At 37.4% G+C, this 17,569-nt stretch overlaps 1 protein-coding gene across 1 annotated transcript in view; it reads right to left on the bottom strand.

The window, feature by feature from the left end:
* The window catches only part of C5 (complement C5), a 99,493-nt gene that overhangs the window by 29,434 nt on the left and 52,490 nt on the right, over positions 1–17,569 (bottom strand). Inside the window, exons 21-26 of the mRNA XM_008055730.1 lie at positions 17,307–17,534; positions 15,979–16,039; positions 11,185–11,274; positions 9,552–9,764; positions 9,015–9,090; positions 624–783 (exon numbers count right to left, since the gene is read on the bottom strand). Of these exons, the coding sequence (XP_008053921.1) occupies positions 624–783; positions 9,015–9,090; positions 9,552–9,764; positions 11,185–11,274; positions 15,979–16,039; positions 17,307–17,534 (828 nt within the window). The remainder of the gene's footprint in view (positions 1–623; positions 784–9,014; positions 9,091–9,551; positions 9,765–11,184; positions 11,275–15,978; positions 16,040–17,306; positions 17,535–17,569) is intronic.

Below are 17,569 nucleotides of genomic sequence, written 5' to 3'. Positions count from 1 at the left end.
ACTCCCGGCCACCGCAGCCTCGACCTGCTAGGCTCCAGCGATCCTTCCGCCTCAGCCTTCCAAGTAGCCAGAATCACAGGCATGCACTACCACGCCCGGCTGATTTTTTGATTTATTGTAGAGATGAGGTCCTGCTGCCCAGGCGGGTCTCGAACCCACGGGCTCAGGCAATCCACTCACCTCGGCCTCCCAAAGGCGCGGGATTACAGGCTGAGCCACCGAGCCCGGCTAGGGTCCCATCTTTAATGATAGCACCTTGTAACCCTGACCTGTATGAAGGCTCTGAACTTCGGATATAGATTCCATATCAAGGATAAGCAGACAAATTAGTACATGTTACTCATTCTAAGATCTCTGAAATTTATGCCCTGTGAACTGCAAGTGTCTATTTAATGAGATAGTTAAGATATCATTTACCTGACCTCTAGTGAACGGTCTGAAGATCTTTTCACTTCAGGTAGTATAGGAAGAACTTTGTATTCTTTGCTTGTTCACAAAAGTAGTTTCTTACAGGATTACATACATTTTTTTCTCTATTTTTCTTCACCTCTCATAATAGGATGAGAATGAGACTCAGACTCATAAATAAAACTACTGCTAATTTGTACATTTGGCTTCCTTACCTGTAATTTTATTGGTTGATACTGGGAATTTTCCTTGAAGGATCCATTTTCTAATTGACAATTCTCAACCAGCCACAATAAAGAATTACAAATTGAATTTTGGTTTTGCTTGACATACTTATTTACTTGTCCAAGTACTCTTAAAGTAAAAGCTGTTAACCTTTAACACAAAATCAAATAAACATTTAGAATACTGAATCCCTTTGGTTTTTAATTTATAGTAGGGTGTTTTCGTTTATAGAATTTTATTCTTTAAAAGAAAATTACAGTTTTTTTCCGAGCTCAATATTTATAATAAACTTAAACAAGATAAGGCATTCATGGTGTTAAAAGCAAACAAATCAATGAAATAAAAACAAATCCAGAAATAAGCCCACATATTTATATTGACAACCAATTTCTGACAAAGGCACAAATGCAATTCGGTGGACTAATGATAACCTTTTCAACAAATGGTGCTAGAACAATTGGATATTCATATGCAACAAAAATATTTCAATCTATATACTGTATAATATAAAAAATAATTAACTTAAAGGTGTTATAGACCTAAATGTACCATCTAAAACTATTAATCACCTCGGCCTCCCAAAATGCTGGGATTGCAGGCTTGAGCCACTGCAACCGACCCAGGGAAACATTTCTTAGAACACCAAAAGAATAATCCACATAAGAACAAATTGATTAACTGGATTTCAGCATTATAAGCTTTTCTTTGAAAGACACTGTTAAGATAAGAAAAAAAAAATACAAGCCACAGACTGAAAAAGTGATCTAATTAAAAACCCCTAATATCCAGAATATATATAAATATATATATACATACATTCAGATACATTTATATATCTTATTATATATTTATATACATCCAGAATATGTAAATTGTGTTAAAACAACCCAATTTTTTAATTTTAAAAATGTGGCTACAATTCAGGGTTAGGTACATACGTGGTCATCATTACGTGGTCATCATACAGGTAAGGTGTGGGTACCCTTATTGATGTTATGTGCCCCCCCCGGCACTGTCCCACTACTGTCAATCTCTTTCTTACAGTATTATGATAAATGTTCAGGTTCCACTTATGAGTGAGAACATGTGGTACTCAGATATTTGTTTTTGTGATAAATCACTGAGTATTATGGACTCTAATTCCCTCCAGGTTGCTGTAAAGTTCATAATTTTGTTTTTCTTTATGGCTGCATAATATTCCATCATGTATATGTACCACATTTTTTTAATCCACTCCCCTTTCGATGGGCTGCACAGTTGGTTCCACGTTTTTGCTATTGTGAACAATGCTGCAATAAACATATGTGTGCAGGTATCTTTTTCATAGAGTGATTTGAGTTCCTCTGGATATATTCCCAGAAGGGGATAGCTGGGTTGTATGGAAGGCTGATTTTCAGATTTTTTAGAAGTTTTGCCACACTGTTTTCCACAGAGGTTGTACTAGTTCATTCCCACCAACAGTGTACAAGTGTTCCCTTTTCCCCACATCGTCTCCAGCATCTGCTGTTTTTGTTATTGATGATGGTCAACCTGACTGGAGGTAGGTGGTATCTCATTGTGGTTTTAATTTATGTTTTTTTGATGATTAGTGAAGCTGAGCATTTTTTCATGTATCTGTTGGCTGCTCATATGTCTTCTTCTGAGCATTGTCTATTCATATTTTTTGCCTGTTTTTCAATAGTTCCCCCCGCCTTTCAGCACGTTTGAGTTCCTTGTAGATACTGGAAGTTAGGCCTTTGTCAGATTTACAGTTGGAAAATATTTTTTCCCATTCTGTGGGCTGTCTCCCCACTTTCTTGATGGTTTCTTTTGCTTTGCAGAAGACTTTCAGTTTGATGGGGTCCCACTTGCGTATCTTATCTTTTATGGCAATCACTTTTGGCGAGTTGATCAGGAATTGGTACCTATTCCAATTTCTGTAAGGATATTTCCTACATTTTCTTCTAGGATTCTTATAGTTTGAGGTTTTTCATTTAGGTCTTTGATCCACTTAGAGTTGATTTTTTGTGTATGGTGATAGATAGGGGTGTTGTTTCAATCTTCTGCCTGTGGTCAGTCAGTTTTCCCAGCATCATTTACTTAATAGGTTTTCCTCTTCCCATTGGTTGTTGATGGAAGCTTTGTTGAAAATGAGTTGGTTAAGAAATTGAGGTTTTGCTTCTGGAATCTTTCATCCTGTTCCACTGGTCAATATTCCTGTTCTTGTACCAATAGCAGCCTGTTTCGATTATTGTAGCTTTATAGTAGAGTTTGAAATCTGGAAGTGTGATATCTCCTGCTTTGTTTCTTTTGCTAAGGATGGCTTTGGCTATTCATGGTCTTTTATATTTCCATATGAGTTTCTGTATTGTCTTTTCCAGGTCTGAGAAGAACGCTGCTGGTAATTTAATTGGTACTGCGTTAAATCTATAGTTTGCCTTTGGTAGGATGGACATCTTAACAATGTTGACATCTTAACAACATTGCCTTTAATAGGATGGACATCTTAACAATGTTGATGTCAAAATGAAATACCTTGGCATCTTCCTATGCCAAGGTATTTCATTTTTTTGTGGCTATTTTGAATGGGATTGTACTTTTTATTTGGAAAATAACCATTTAAAATATACAATTCCAAAGTAAGTCACCATTTTACCAGAGAAGAGAAGATTTTTGGAAGAACCCCAAAATATCCAGTCAACAAATGTGAATAGCACATCTTCTACGACTACAACACTGTTAGCTAGCACACATGCTAAAAATAGTTTCCTAAAGCTAAAGGTATCGGGGTGAATGAATTAAATAGTTTACAGTCAAGGCACTGACCCATGCACAAGAAACGTGGAGAAGTAAAATAATTAAATTCCAGATTGTAAACTTTGTACATGCCATAGAATTTAAATTTCTAACTGAGGCCCGAGTTCTCTTTGCCAGCATTCCCCAGAGTGTTTATCTTATTTACCCTTGAGTTATGTCATTGACACAGAACTCACTACTTCACAAGGAAGCGTCAATCACCATAACCCTTAGTCAAAAATCAATTTCAGTCTCTACTAATATGTATCAAGGAGTATCAGAGAGGGTTGAATTCATACCCCCCACTATGCCTCCTCACTCTCTCAGCTGCCCAGGAGCCCTGACTCTCCAGCACCTCAGAGTCTGAGACTCAGGCCACTTGACCTCCCCCTGCTCCACTTCCCCTCACTTCTAAAATATGTTTTATATTTTTAAATGTAGTTTAAGTAATTTTAATCCAAGAGGTAAAACCTTCATACGATTCAAAAATCCGAAAGTATAAAGGGATACATAATAAAAAGTCTCCTTCTGGCTCCTGTCCCCACGCCCCACAGAAGGTGTCTGTTGTTTCTTGTGTATTTTTCTAAATAGTAAATGCAAGCAGATGGTCTTCCTGTTGACCTTTCCATCCCAACCACACTAAAATGGAAGGATAATATTCCTCTATCTGGCTTTCTTTCTTTAATAATGTACCATATATATATTGAGGGTGCCAAAAATGTATGCATTTTAAGAGGTGTATCTATGTATTACTTTTAGTTCACTGTAATCAGAAGTGTCTGGATAGTGATGGTAACCACTTTGAATACCTCTTGTAACTGCAGAAGTCAAATGTAACTTGTATTCATCTTTTGTTATCGGTATATATTGAGTATTACAATTTTAATACAGTTTTTTCCTTTCTTAAAATGTGCATACATTTTGTTGGCACCGTGTGTGTGTGTGTGTGTGTGTGTGTGTGTGTGTGTGTGTGTGTGTACATGCACTTGAACTCCTGACCTCAAGCAATCCTCGCACCTTGGCCTCCTAATGTGCTGGGATTACAGGCATAAGCCACTGTGCCCAGGTAGAGGTCTATATCAATACATACATTTTCCTCACTCTTTTGCAAATGATTTTGTACATTCAATCACAGTATTTGGGTACAGATGCACCAAAACTATCTTAGTTATTTCCCTATCAATAAACATTATGCTGTTCTCAATATCTGCTTGAATTGCTTTTTAAAAAAATATTAAGTGGAACTTGCTTCTCTACAACTAGGTGCCTTTTTCTGATTCTTTCTCTGAAGACATTAGAAGTTTATTTTCTATTCTATTGACTTTCAGGAAAAGGAATTAAGAGCTCCTCTCCTTTTAATTCCCTTTGCTGCTCCATGGAGGAGGACTATTTCTATGGATTGGTCATGTTCAAACACATTCACATTTTCAAGGATTGGTCCACATCTTATATTGGGGCTTTCTGAGGATTTTGGCTTTTGGAAGTCTCTCTTCTTTTAGCAGGCTAGAGAGACATACGGGTGTGGTCATAAAGTTAGACTCTCTCTCCACTCATTAACTATTTAGCCAATTATGAATCTTCTCTGTTCTTCAGTTTCATTTTTGAAAAATGGCAATGACAATACATAGAAAAAAATTCATTAACCTCCTGGGATTAATAATAAGGGTTATGTATATGAACACACTTAAAATAGTTCTGGCTTCTAGTAAGTATTCAATAGGTGTAAACTCTTACTCTTATCTCTCTCTCTTTGATATTCCTGAGTGCCCCAGCCCTACAGCCCTCAGGAAGTGAGTGTCTAGACAATTCTTCTCTAGCAGTAAAACATTATATCTTTTTCTAGCTTTTTGTGTTTTCCTCTTCTCACTGACTCACTGTCTGTTGAAGACTGGCCTGAAACTCAAAGTTGAAGTATGATTGGGAGGAAAAGAGAAAGAATAAGCTATTTTACTTGCTTTAGTTCTAGATCCTAGACTATATAAGTTTTTCATATAGTCTAGTTTAGTTCCTCAAGTTTTACAATAGGGTTTTGGGACTAAAAATTTATAGTAGAAAACAATTTATAAAGTCACCTTGAAGAGAAATGTGACAAAATCTGATAACACTGAAAATGTGCATGTCTTATATCCCAGCAATTCCATCTCCTGAGATGGAATATATCCTAGCGATACTCTCACATATGTGCACAAAAAGACATTTGGAGATGTTCATTACCACATTGTTTGTGACAGTAAAATTTCAAAATGATAGGCTATCAAAACGGGAATAAAGAACATATGTGGTATATTTGTAAAAGTAAATTACAGCATGGCATCAAGAAGGAATGATCCAGACTTACCTATACCATAAGTCTCCTACATACAAACTTTCAAGTTGTGAACTTTCAAAGATGTGAATGTGTGTTTGCATGTCCAATCACACAAGTTAGTTCACATGTCTGGCATAATTGTCACATGTATTCATCCTCTACAAGTGGTTCTTATTTTGTGTGTGTGTTACTGTATAATACTGTATAGAGTACAGTAGTACAGTATCTTTATTTCAAGCCCAGGATGTCTGGAAGCAAGCATGAAAGCAGTGGTGATATGGCTGGTACTGTATAGCCAGTTGTGTTAGCTGGGCACCTAGTTGGACTTACGAGCAAATTGGACTTATGAATGCACTCTTAGAATGGAACTCGTTCGTATATAGTGGATTTACTCTATTGCTAAGTCTAAAAAAACCAAATATTGAGGGAAAAAGTCAAGTTGCAGAATAATAGATATAGGCTACTAGTTATGATCATTTAAACACAAAAAGAGACTGTGTAAATTCATACATATGTACATAAAAGATTTAAAGTGGTCTGGAAAGATGTACAAACTCATGATAGAGAATGCCTTTGAGGAAAGTAGACAGGAATAAGATGAAAGATTGTGGTTAAAGGCAAAACTTGAACTATATCTGTAATGTTGTTTTTTAAAGAATAATGTGTTGCCAGGCATGGTGACTCACGCCTGTAATCCCAGCACTTTGGGAAATTGAGGTAGGAGGACCAGTGTGAACAGCATAGTGAGACCGTGTCTCTACAAAAAAAAAAAAAGAACTGGGTATAGTGGCCTGAGACTGTAGTCCCAGCTACTCAGGAGGCTGAGGTGGAAGGACTACCAGAGCCCAGGAGGTCGAGGCAGCAGTGAGCCATGTTTGTGCCACTGCATTCTAGCCTGGGTGACAGAGTAAGACCCCAATCAAAAATCAATAAACAAAATAAAATAGTTTATTCTGTCCTGTGGGGGAGAGGGGGAAGCTAAGCTAATATAAAAACTGTACACAATCATTAATTTTGGCTTTTGGTAATATGAATGATATTTGTACTCTTTTGTATCTTTTCCGTATTTCTCAAAAAATGTTTAAGGTTACTTAGGTACTGAAAGTTTTCTTCTAAGTATATTATTCCTTTCAAGGAGCTTGTGGAGTTAGGTCTACATTACTCAAGTGTTGCTGCGTTTCTGACTAAACACTGCTCAGTTTTGCCCCAAACTCTCCAAAGGCTCTGGGTGTATGCCAAGAGTGGTTGTTGTGGCTTTCTGTGGAGATTTTTGTTCAAGATTCTATTTCCAGGTCCTGTTGTGGCAATTTCCAGTCTTCATTGACACTCACCCCTAGTCCTGTATCCTGGGGGCATCTTCTGGTTGGCATGCTCCAGGGGTCTATATGTCTTTTTTTTTTTATCAATATTTTTTATTTTGATATTGTGGGGTACAGTTAAGGGTTAGGTATACAAATATGCTTCATTTAGGCCCCCTTGTTGATAACAGGTGTCTCCAATTTTTTTTTTTTTTTTTTGAGTTGGAGTCTCACTCTGTCGCCCAGACTGGAGTGCAGTGGCCGCTCCCGGCCACCGCAGCCTCGAACTGCTGGGCTCCGGCGATCCTTCCGCCTCAGCCTTCCAAGTAACTGGAACTACAGGCGTGCGCTACCACGCCCGGCTGATTTTTTATTTATTGTAGAGATGAGGTCTCACCAAGTTGCCCAGGCGAGTCTCGAACCCGCAGGCTCAGGCAATCCACTCACCTCAGCCTCCCAAAGTGCTGGGATTACAGGCTGAGCCACCGAGCTCGGCCTTCTCTGTATGTCTTTTAAAGTGCACCACTCATGATCAGACCTAATTCTAAGTTATAATCTGTGATACTAGCTAACTGATTGGAGCTAGAGCCAAAAAAAGGGAGGAGTCACAAACCAACTAATGATTCTGACTTGATTTGTGGGGGGCACAGGGGTAGGGTATTGCTGTGCACTGATTAAAAAACAGAGAAGTGCATTTGAGAAAGAAAAAAGAATGAGTTTGACACATATTGTTTTTAAAGGGTCTTTGGTTCCCAGACACCTAGAAATGTGGCCCTGGAGCTTGGGAAAGAAGCCTTAGACATTGATTAGGTAGTCATTGGCCTAGATGTTATGAGAGTCATGGGTAAAAATGAAATTTGTACAGGAAGAGATCACAGAATATAGGAAAGCCAGAGATGAAATTTTGGGACTCTCAATAGCTAAAGAGAAAAGCCTAAAATTAAATTATTCTAGGTTGTAAACTTCTTAAATGTATTTCATATAGAATACACATAACACCTGGCACACTGTCTTCTTTAAATATTTTGTCAAAGCATGACAGCAATTTTTGAAAGTAGACTGCCATGTGAACTTTTAATGAATTCAGGGTCTCTTTCCCTCAAATCATCAGAATTATGGAAGTTATTTTTTTAAATAAATACTTATTGAGCATGTACTATGTGCCAGGTATGTACCAGGCACTAGGGATACTTAGAACTGCCCACATGGGGCTTATATTCTAGTGAAGGAGACAGATAACTGTGGAATAAGTAAACATGTTGTTAATAATGCTAAGGAGAAAAGAAGCATAGGGGAGAAGGATATGAAATGTTGGGATGGAAGCATGTTGCAATTTTACAAGTTAGTAGAGGTCTCACTGAGAAGGTGACCTTTGGTAAAGACCTGAGGGAACCATACATGCTGATACCAAGGGAGGAGCATTCCAGACACAGGGAACAGTCGGTGCAAAGGCCCTGAGGTGGAAGCATGCCTGGTGGGTTTGAGGAAGACCAGTGATGCTGATGTGGAAGGAAGGAGAGTGTAGGAGATAAAGTGGGAGACGTGAGATGGGGCTAGATCGTATAAAACTTTGCAGATCACCAGAAAAAGATTGGTTTGTACCCTGAGTAAGATGGGAAGCTCCTAATTGGTTTTGAGTGGTGTGACCTAACGCATGTTTCAACAGGGTCACTCTAGCTGCTGTAGTGAATACAGATGGAAGAGGATCAAGGGTTGAAGCCAGAAGACCAGAGGAGGCTAGTACAATAAACCAGGTAAGAGAGGAAAGTGGCTTGCACTAGGATGGTGGGTGGAGTTGGTGCGAAGTTATCCAATTCAGGATATATTTTTAAGGTGCAGCTGAACATATCTGCTGGATTAAATGTAGATGGTAAGAAAGAGAAGAGTGAAGGAGGACTAGGCTTTTAGCCTGAGCAACAGAAGGAAGAAAGTTTCCATTATGGCGGCTATTCTTGAGTTAGTCAACAGCAAGACAAAAACACAAGTCAAAGTCTACTTACCACGTGCTAGCACTTCCGCCCTTCCACACACTGTAAGAATAGTCAGCATTTCTGTAGGACGTAATGCTCACCATCCCTAAGAGGCACCAGGAAAAAAAAACAGTGCTTCACTGACCTCCATTTCTACTCAAAAAGCGTTTAATCACCCCCTGGGAATGGGGAACTTCATCCGGGGTTGGGCAGCAAACATGTACTCTGTGGCCAACACTGCACTTCTCAGGGAAGTATATGAGTGGCTTGGATTGAGAATTGTCAAGCAGAACATTCTGATCTCATTCAAAGAGGAAGGAAGTGTTCTGTCAAGCTTGGAATGTAGGTGTCTTGTCTCCCATCCAGGCATTTTGGTAAGTTAAGCCAAAGTGCAATAGAAATAGTGTTTATTTATACAGTAGAGTATACCTCATGGTTTTTTGTTTTGTTTTCTAAAATGCTTTTATAATTAAACTTTTATGCAATTCATAGCATCTTAAATATTAGTTTAATTAAAAATTAATTTAAAAATCACAACATTTTTATGTGAAATAATTTTTTTTTTACCTTCTTTTAATTTTTTCTCCAGGTTCTGTTTTTCAGTTAATGAGTCAGAATGAAATATGTTCCAATGATTTCCTGCTTCCAGGTAGTGAAACACGTAGAACACTGGAACAATGCTCATTAGCTCCGCCTCTGCACTCCCCTTGGGTAGGTGGGTTAGGATATCTATGCCTTCCTGACTTAGAACTGCAGACAGGACCTCACCTATAAGCATCCCTGAAAAACAAAAGAAATCAAAGTAGACACAACTACCTTCTACCAACTTCGAACAGTATATTCTGAAGAGGGAAGAACAATCATCTCTATTCTTCCCTTTCAGTCTAGGCAATTGACTTGCCTCTCAGTAATGGGGTGCGAAAAAGATCTGATTAGGAACATGAATTCAAATGAAAAGAAAAAGAAGTCTTACAAATATCACTAAAACATGGTGGTAGATAGTGTAATACAGTGGATAGATTGCTGGAAAAGAACACGGCAAATTAGTTGGTCATTCAACTTGATAGCTTTAGGCATTATAAGCCATATTAACCAATCCCACCCAGGAAGCAAAGCAAAGAGGCTGAACAGGGAATGCTGTTACCATTCTGTCTATAACTCACTCTGCAAACTTGAGCATGCCACTTTCTTTTATATCCAAAAAGAGTTGCACATGATCAGAAGCTTCTTTCCAGTACTAACATCTGTAATTCCAAGTTTTATCTTAGGTAAAATACAGTCAGGATATTCTATCATTTTGATAATGTTATTGAATTGTAAAGGCTAGAGATTGGGGAAAACCCACCAAAGAAGTCACTTCTACAAATATACTGGAAGGGGAGAACGGTTTGAATGTATGTGACCCTCCAAAATTCATATATTGACACTTAATCACCAAGGCAATGGCATTAGAAGGTAGGACTTTTTGAAAGCTGATTAGGTTATAAGGGCGCCACCTTCAAGAATAGGACTAATGACCTTATAAAAAAGATGTGAATTATTCATCACCTTTTACCTTTTTGCTGTTACACTTCTGCCTTGTGAAGATGCAGCAACAAGACACCATCTTGGAAGAAGACAGCATCCCTTGCCAAATACCAAATTTGCTTGCACCTTAATCTTGGACTTCCCTGACTCCAGAACTATTAGGAGCAAATGTATGTTCTTGGTATATTGTGTTATTTTGTTATAGCAGCATAAATGGACTGAGGCAACCCTTCTGTAACTGGTACTTCAGTAGAGCTATGCTGCTCTCTTGAGGTCATTTGCCCGTCATAAAGCCTTCTCTGGAGCAGGACTGGCCACTAAAACAATGGAAAGTTCTTCAAGTCTAGAAGCAGCTGCACTCCCATTTTAGGAGTGCCTTTGGGCCAGTAACAGCTCCCACCCTCCATCATAGGAGAATGAATGTCCATTTAAATCAGGCCACTAGAAGAAGACACTTGGAAAAATAATCAAAGAATTGAAGGTGGGTGTAGGTGGGAGAAAGTTACCCCCCAAAGGCAGATTTTTGCTTGCTAGTGAGCAAGGAAGTAGAGAAATAGAATAATCATGAAGATATTTTATTTAAGAAATTAATCAAAGTGGCAATAAGAAATGAAAGTAAAATAGGAAATAAAATAAGTAAAACAAGAAATGAAAAGGGCATTTGTTAATTTACCTTTTATACTCAAAATCCTTTTGACTTTTGTTTTGGGGACCAAATCTAATGGTACCCTGTATGGGAACTCCTTTCGTCTGCTAATGGCACCTGTAATTTAAAAAATTAGTATTTACACAGTTTCTAGGGAAAATTACTTGCAGATTATTTGTAATATATCTACTTCCCAAGAATTCTTCAAAATCAAAGACTCTTTTATAATAAGACTATTAAAATTGAAAAAGAGAGTTAAAAATCATCAAGGATTTGTATCAAACCCTAGGCTTGTATAACCTCATTAAATAAAGCATTACATTTGTCTGTAAGCTTCCTGACCATTATAATATATTTAAAAAATAGGTTATATAAATCTTATTCACCAGTGGAAGGTGCCATTTTTGTCCAGAGAGAAAATAGTTCTTGGAACGGAAATCGAAAAGTAACGAATATGTAATTTCTTAGTCAAGGACATATGAATATGAACTCCACTGGGAAGTATGGCCTGAAATTCCTTCTACTTTCCCTCCTTTTCTCTATGCACACAAAAATAGAATTTTAGCATACTGGTGTCAGATAATTTTTCCATTGTAATCACTAGTTTAAGTCATAAAAGTGATAACACATCATTCTACTGATAGAGTACCAAACATTCTACTATGCTCATTAAATGCATTATTACACTGGATCCTCCCAACAGCCCTTTATGCTAGGTCTATTTTTATTATTTTGATTTTATAGGTGAGGAAATTGAGGCTTAGAATGCAATTTGCTCAAGGGCACAGAACTAGTACAGGTGGAGCTACAATCTGAACTCAGAAAGTTTTACCACAGAGCCCACAGTAGTCACCACAAAGAGAATCTATCTCCCACTGTTCTGCTAGGAAAGCTCTTTGAGGACGGGAATCATCTCTTATTCAAGTTGTAGTACCAGCACTTGACACGGTCCCACGTACATGGAAGATGCTTTAAAAAAGTAGTGATTGCCGGGCTCGGTGGCTCAGCCTGTAATCCCGCGCCTGTAATCCCGCTGAGGCTAGTGGACTGCCTGAGTCTGCGGGTTTGAGACCCGCCCAGGCAGCGAGACCTCATCTCTACAAAAAAAAAAAAAAAAAAAATCAGCCAGGCTTGGTAGCGCGCGCCTGTAATTCCGGCTACTCGGAAGGCTGAGGCGGAAGGATCGCCGGAGCTCAGCAGGTGAGGCTGCGGTGGCCGGGAGCGGCCACTGCACTCCAGTCTGGATGACCGAGTGAGACTCCAACTCAAAAAAAAAATTTAAAAAAAAGGAGTGATATTTTGCGATTAAGTGGACAAGCCACAGGATTTTGCTGAAGGCGTGGGAATATGCCACATGAACTGTCTTTCTTCATGAACTGTTGATAAATGTTAAGTATACATAGCATCAAAATAAAACTAAGACATGTAAGAGGTTTGCAGTGTGGCTGAAACAGCATGGAGCTCAGAAAGCTTCCATGTATGTGACACTGGGCAAGACACAACTTTTCTAGGCCTCAATTTGTTCATCAGTTAAGTGGAGGTAATAATATTTTCCTCAAAGGATGCTTGTGAGGGTAAAAATAATACAGACGAAGTGCCTGGCAAACAATTCATGCTCAATATGTGGTACTTATTACTGAGAGGTTGTTTGAAATTATCTAGATTTAATCCTCCATCATTTTCTCCATTGATACCTGCTCTTGACTATTTCAGTTCTCACTGGCAACTCCACTACCAGGTTGAAATGATAAAAAGAAGAAAGTTAAAATTAAAAGAAGTCAATTTTACTCTTTGCCAGTGTTCATGACAAAAGGCCCATAAAGACATCACATATCAAGGTAGATTCTGGAAAGATTAAAACATTTTAAAGCCAAATTTGTAAAATTAATAGAACAAAATATCCTGCAATGTCTTTGTGAACTAAAGGAGGAGAAAGACTTCTTAAATATTACCCTCTCTCTATATATAAATACAAAATATAGAATTCAAAATATATAATGTAAAACTATGAGATTAAATTATAATGAATCTAACTATATTAGAATAAAGGATTCCTTTTCAAACCCCCAAAGGTTCATTGTTGCTTAAAGAAGTACATCAGAGACAAAATCAAGAAGAAATAAATAAGAAAACCCAAAAGAAAAAAACAAAGTGCAAAAGATATGAATAGACAATTTACACATGGGGAATCCAAACAGCCAACAAGTACAGTAAGTCCCCTACATACGAATGAGTTCTATTCTAAGAGCGTATTGGTTAAGTCCAATTTGTTCCTAAGTCTAACAGGTTTGCCTAAGTACCCAACTACCACAATTAGCTGTATAGTACCAGCTACATCACTGCCGCTTTTATGCTTGCTTCCAGACATTCTGGGCTTGACATAAATACTACTGCACTCTAAACAGTACTGTACAGTAAAGTACACAAAAACACAACTGCTTGTAGAGGATGCACACATGTGACAATGTACACCAGCGCGTGAACTCACATGACTGGACATGCAAACACACGTTCACATCTTTGAAAGTTAGCAACTTGAAGATTCATATGTAGGGGACTTACTGAATATGAAGAATGCTTAAATTCACCAGTAAACAGAAGAATCCAAATTAAAACAATAATGAGATATCACTTTATACCCATCAAAAATGCCATATTTTAGATAGACAAGTCATACCAAATGTTGGTGAGGCAGTGGAGAGACAAGAACCCCCATGCACTGCTGGTGGAAGGATAGTCGTTCTGAAGAACAATATGTCAGAAGTAAATGGTATTAAACATGTGTGTGCCCTTTGGTACAACAGTCCCACTTCTGGATATACAGTCCAGATAAGAGCCAACATGGATTTTTCAAGGGAAATACATGGACATGTTCACTGCAGTGCTGTTATGCGAGAGAGAAATCTATCTCTAGGGGATGGATAAGTAAAATGACGGAGGAACACAGGCTGAAATTCTATTTAAGAAGAAATGAGTTAAATGTACATATAGTAATAGAGATATTTCTTTAAAATTGAATATTGAGTTTAAAAACTTAAGAAATAGGATAGCATTTATAGCACAATACATTTTATATTATACATATTGAAAAGATATATACACCCAAAACAACATTGCTTCTCTATTCAATAGCACCCTTCAAACACATTTGAGTGGATGAATTTGGAGGAGGGGGGAGGAAATGGGGTCAGGGATAAAGGAAAAAAATAAAACTTGAGAGAGGTCTGCCCAGATCAATGATGATGGTGTGTCAGGGGATGAGAAGCTTAACTCTCTGCATCTGAGATAGTAGAAGAGTTCAGAGAAAATGACTTGTCGGTGAAAGAAAGCAGAAATAAAGATAGGAGATGGACTTGAGCACTGATTCTCTGTGTTTAGTCTCTTTTTATGCTGGTATCACAACATTTAATTCTGAGACCTCATTCTCCCTCACTGGTATATTTTTTTCAGATTTCCTTTAACATTATTGTCCATTCGATTTTACCAAATACATCTAGCCTTTTAAAAAACTGAATTCCGTAAAGTATCATACTGGTATAGCAATTTCAATATACAAATATTGGAAGTATTTAACAAAAATCTCTGAAATTCCCTGGGCACTTGTCATCCTCTCCCTCTTTATCTTTCTAGAAAGCAAAAAAGTTGCCTAAATCTAAGTAGCCTAAAATGATAAGGAAAAAAGACATATGACAAGACTAAAAAGAGGTTTAGATTTTTTTTAAACCAAAATTTTCTCGAGAGATTTATTCTCAGACAAAAGTTAATTTCCATCCTGTGACCTTGGTGCTCACATCTAGAATGAGTAAGACAGGGATGCTTTGGAAAACTGCAGTGTCAGTACAGGAGGCATAAGTTGTGGGGGGAAAAAAAAAGCCAAAGGACACAGCGACTCTGAGGCTTGATGTAACTGAATGAAGCCAAAAACCTCCTGAACTTGTAATATCTCTACCCACAAATAGATTGTTCACAATGAGCAGGTGGGGAGGAGGTCTGTGTGAAGGTAAAATCAGAGGAAAGAGTTAGCATGTGGATATATTTACATAGGATAGAGTTTTCTTTTCATTACTCTGAAGTCATCCACCTTCATTTCCTGATACTCAGTTGATTTAAAATGTAAAGGGTATAAATTATTTGCTTTTCTCGAGAAAATTATACGATAAGTATAGTGATCATGATTTGTAAGTAACATTTCCCCCCAATGCTGTATCTCTGGAAAAAAAAGATTTGATACACCAGTAAGATAAATTATTACCATTTCTATTTTCTTTAAGTTGAAAAGAAAAGAATTGTCAACTGGGAACATTTTAACTTTCATAAGTACAAAATACATATATAGGCCTTGATTCAGTGTTCAAATGTTTGCAAAACTCTAGCTTTGAGAAGATTCAGAGTATCTCAGTTGAAGGAAAAGCAGGGAAGCAGGAGCAATGAGAAATGGGGTTAAGTGATTAATCAGCATTACTGTACTTTCAAATAATACGTTAAATTATTATGTAAATAACTTTTCTTAGATGTCCTTTGTATGTTCTAAAATGATAGTATAAATTCTTATTGTGATGGATAGAAAATGACTAATCTATAAGGGAGGTCATGCAGTTATTGCTATTTCAGCATGTTGCATTTAAAATTAATGGAATTTTTTGGGGTCTCAGTCATCCAGATTATAGTACAACAAATGTCATCAAGAAAGGCAATGACCTAGGAAGAGGATATTTCCTATTCTAGACAATTAATACTCTGAAAAATAGTGTTTTGAGTTATATAGAACTTTAATTTCTAGAACAAAAAGACAACATATAAAATAAAAAATCATTTGCATACCATAAATACCCTTAGGGTCCAAAGTAACACCAGAATAACTTTCCCTTTTGACACCTTCTGGCTAAAATAAAGGCAGAAAACACTCAGTTAAGAATATAATTAAGTTTATATAACCTGAATTCCCTGGGTCAGTTTTTCTGGCTCTCTTTTCCAATTAAAAACTTTTTTTTCTTTTTGGAAAAGCAAAATACATATACGTGCTCATATGCATGCATACAGGAATAAGATTTTTATGGCTATTTGCACATTGATCAGAGCAAACACTTAAGTAGAAGTTATTATAAGCCAGGTCATTAGTCTAAGTGCTTTGTATGTATTAGCTCATTTAACCTCTGATATACTCCATAAGGTGAGTGCTGTGATGACTCCCATTTGATAGATGTGGAAACTGACACACATGGAGATCAAGTCATAATGCCTCACTGCTAGGAAGTAGTGGAGCCAGGCTTCAAAGCCAGGCAGTCTTGCTCCAAGGCCTATGTGTGGAACCACAATGCAAGGATGCACGGGAATATGCCCTATAAGTTAGTACTGGTTTACTGGAGTGAATTTCATAGCTGAAAACAGAACTCAGGGAAGGAAGACCCAGGAAGACCCATCCTATCATTAACTAGTCATATGATCCTTGACAAGAACATTTTTTAAAAGTTAATAATTATTTTTAATTGATAAATCATAATTATATAAGAATCATTTCTTAATCTTGCTCAACAGACTGTGGGTACATATACTTAACAAGTGATAGTTTTCTTCCTTTTTTTTGCCTGTTTATTCCCTTATAAAATGGAAAATTTTCTAGGCTGTAAGCTCTTTAAGAGTGAGGGCTGTGTCTTATTTATTGTTTTCTCTCTAGTCCTAGCACAATATCCGATACAAATTCTAAGACAGTTTCCGAATGTGTCAAGGGAAAAAAAGCCTGGAAGATATACATTAACTTGTTAAAATTGGGTATCTCTGCGTGTGAGAATTACTGATGATTTTTATTTTTTTCTCTGTGGTTTTTCAGGATTCCATAGTTTCTATAATAAGCAAGTGCTATTGTTTTATTTAAAAATTTTAAGCATGATTTCAGACTTACAGGAAAAAACGCAAGGATAGTACAAAAAAGCTGGGATAACTTCCCTCTAGACTCCTCAATACTTAATATTTTGTTACATTTACATTATCCTCTCGCTTTGTCTCTCTCTGTCTCTTTCCCTCACTCCCTCTCTCCCTACCTTCTTTCTTTGTGTCTGTCTTTTGGAATTTAAGCATAAGTTGTTGATAACTTTTCTCAGCATGAAACAGTGTTTTTAAAAAAAGAATCAGAAAAAGTCAGTTTTTCTTACCACCACTCGTAATGTTTTTACTAAGATTTCTTTTCCAAACGAAGTCTCCAGTGAAAAGTTGATGTTGTGGAGGCCAATTTCCAGAGGAAGCACACTAAAGGTGACCAAGTGGGTGGAGACGCCCTCTATCTTTTGTAGCACACACTTAGAGGGCTTCGTGTCCTGATGATCAGTGGCGGAGCTTCCTGACGTACAGATTCCCTCCACAGTAAACATTTTAACACAGAACTGAAATACCACAAGTGAAGAATTATATCAACATA

The sequence above is a fragment of the Carlito syrichta genome, unplaced genomic scaffold (assembly GCF_000164805.1).
Source record: "Carlito syrichta isolate Samal-C Ts95f unplaced genomic scaffold, Tarsius_syrichta-2.0.1 Scaffold82277, whole genome shotgun sequence".
NCBI lineage: Eukaryota > Metazoa > Chordata > Mammalia > Primates > Tarsiidae > Carlito > Carlito syrichta.
Note: the sequence above shows the minus strand (reverse complement) of the source record. Positions and strands in the feature narration are given on the sequence as shown.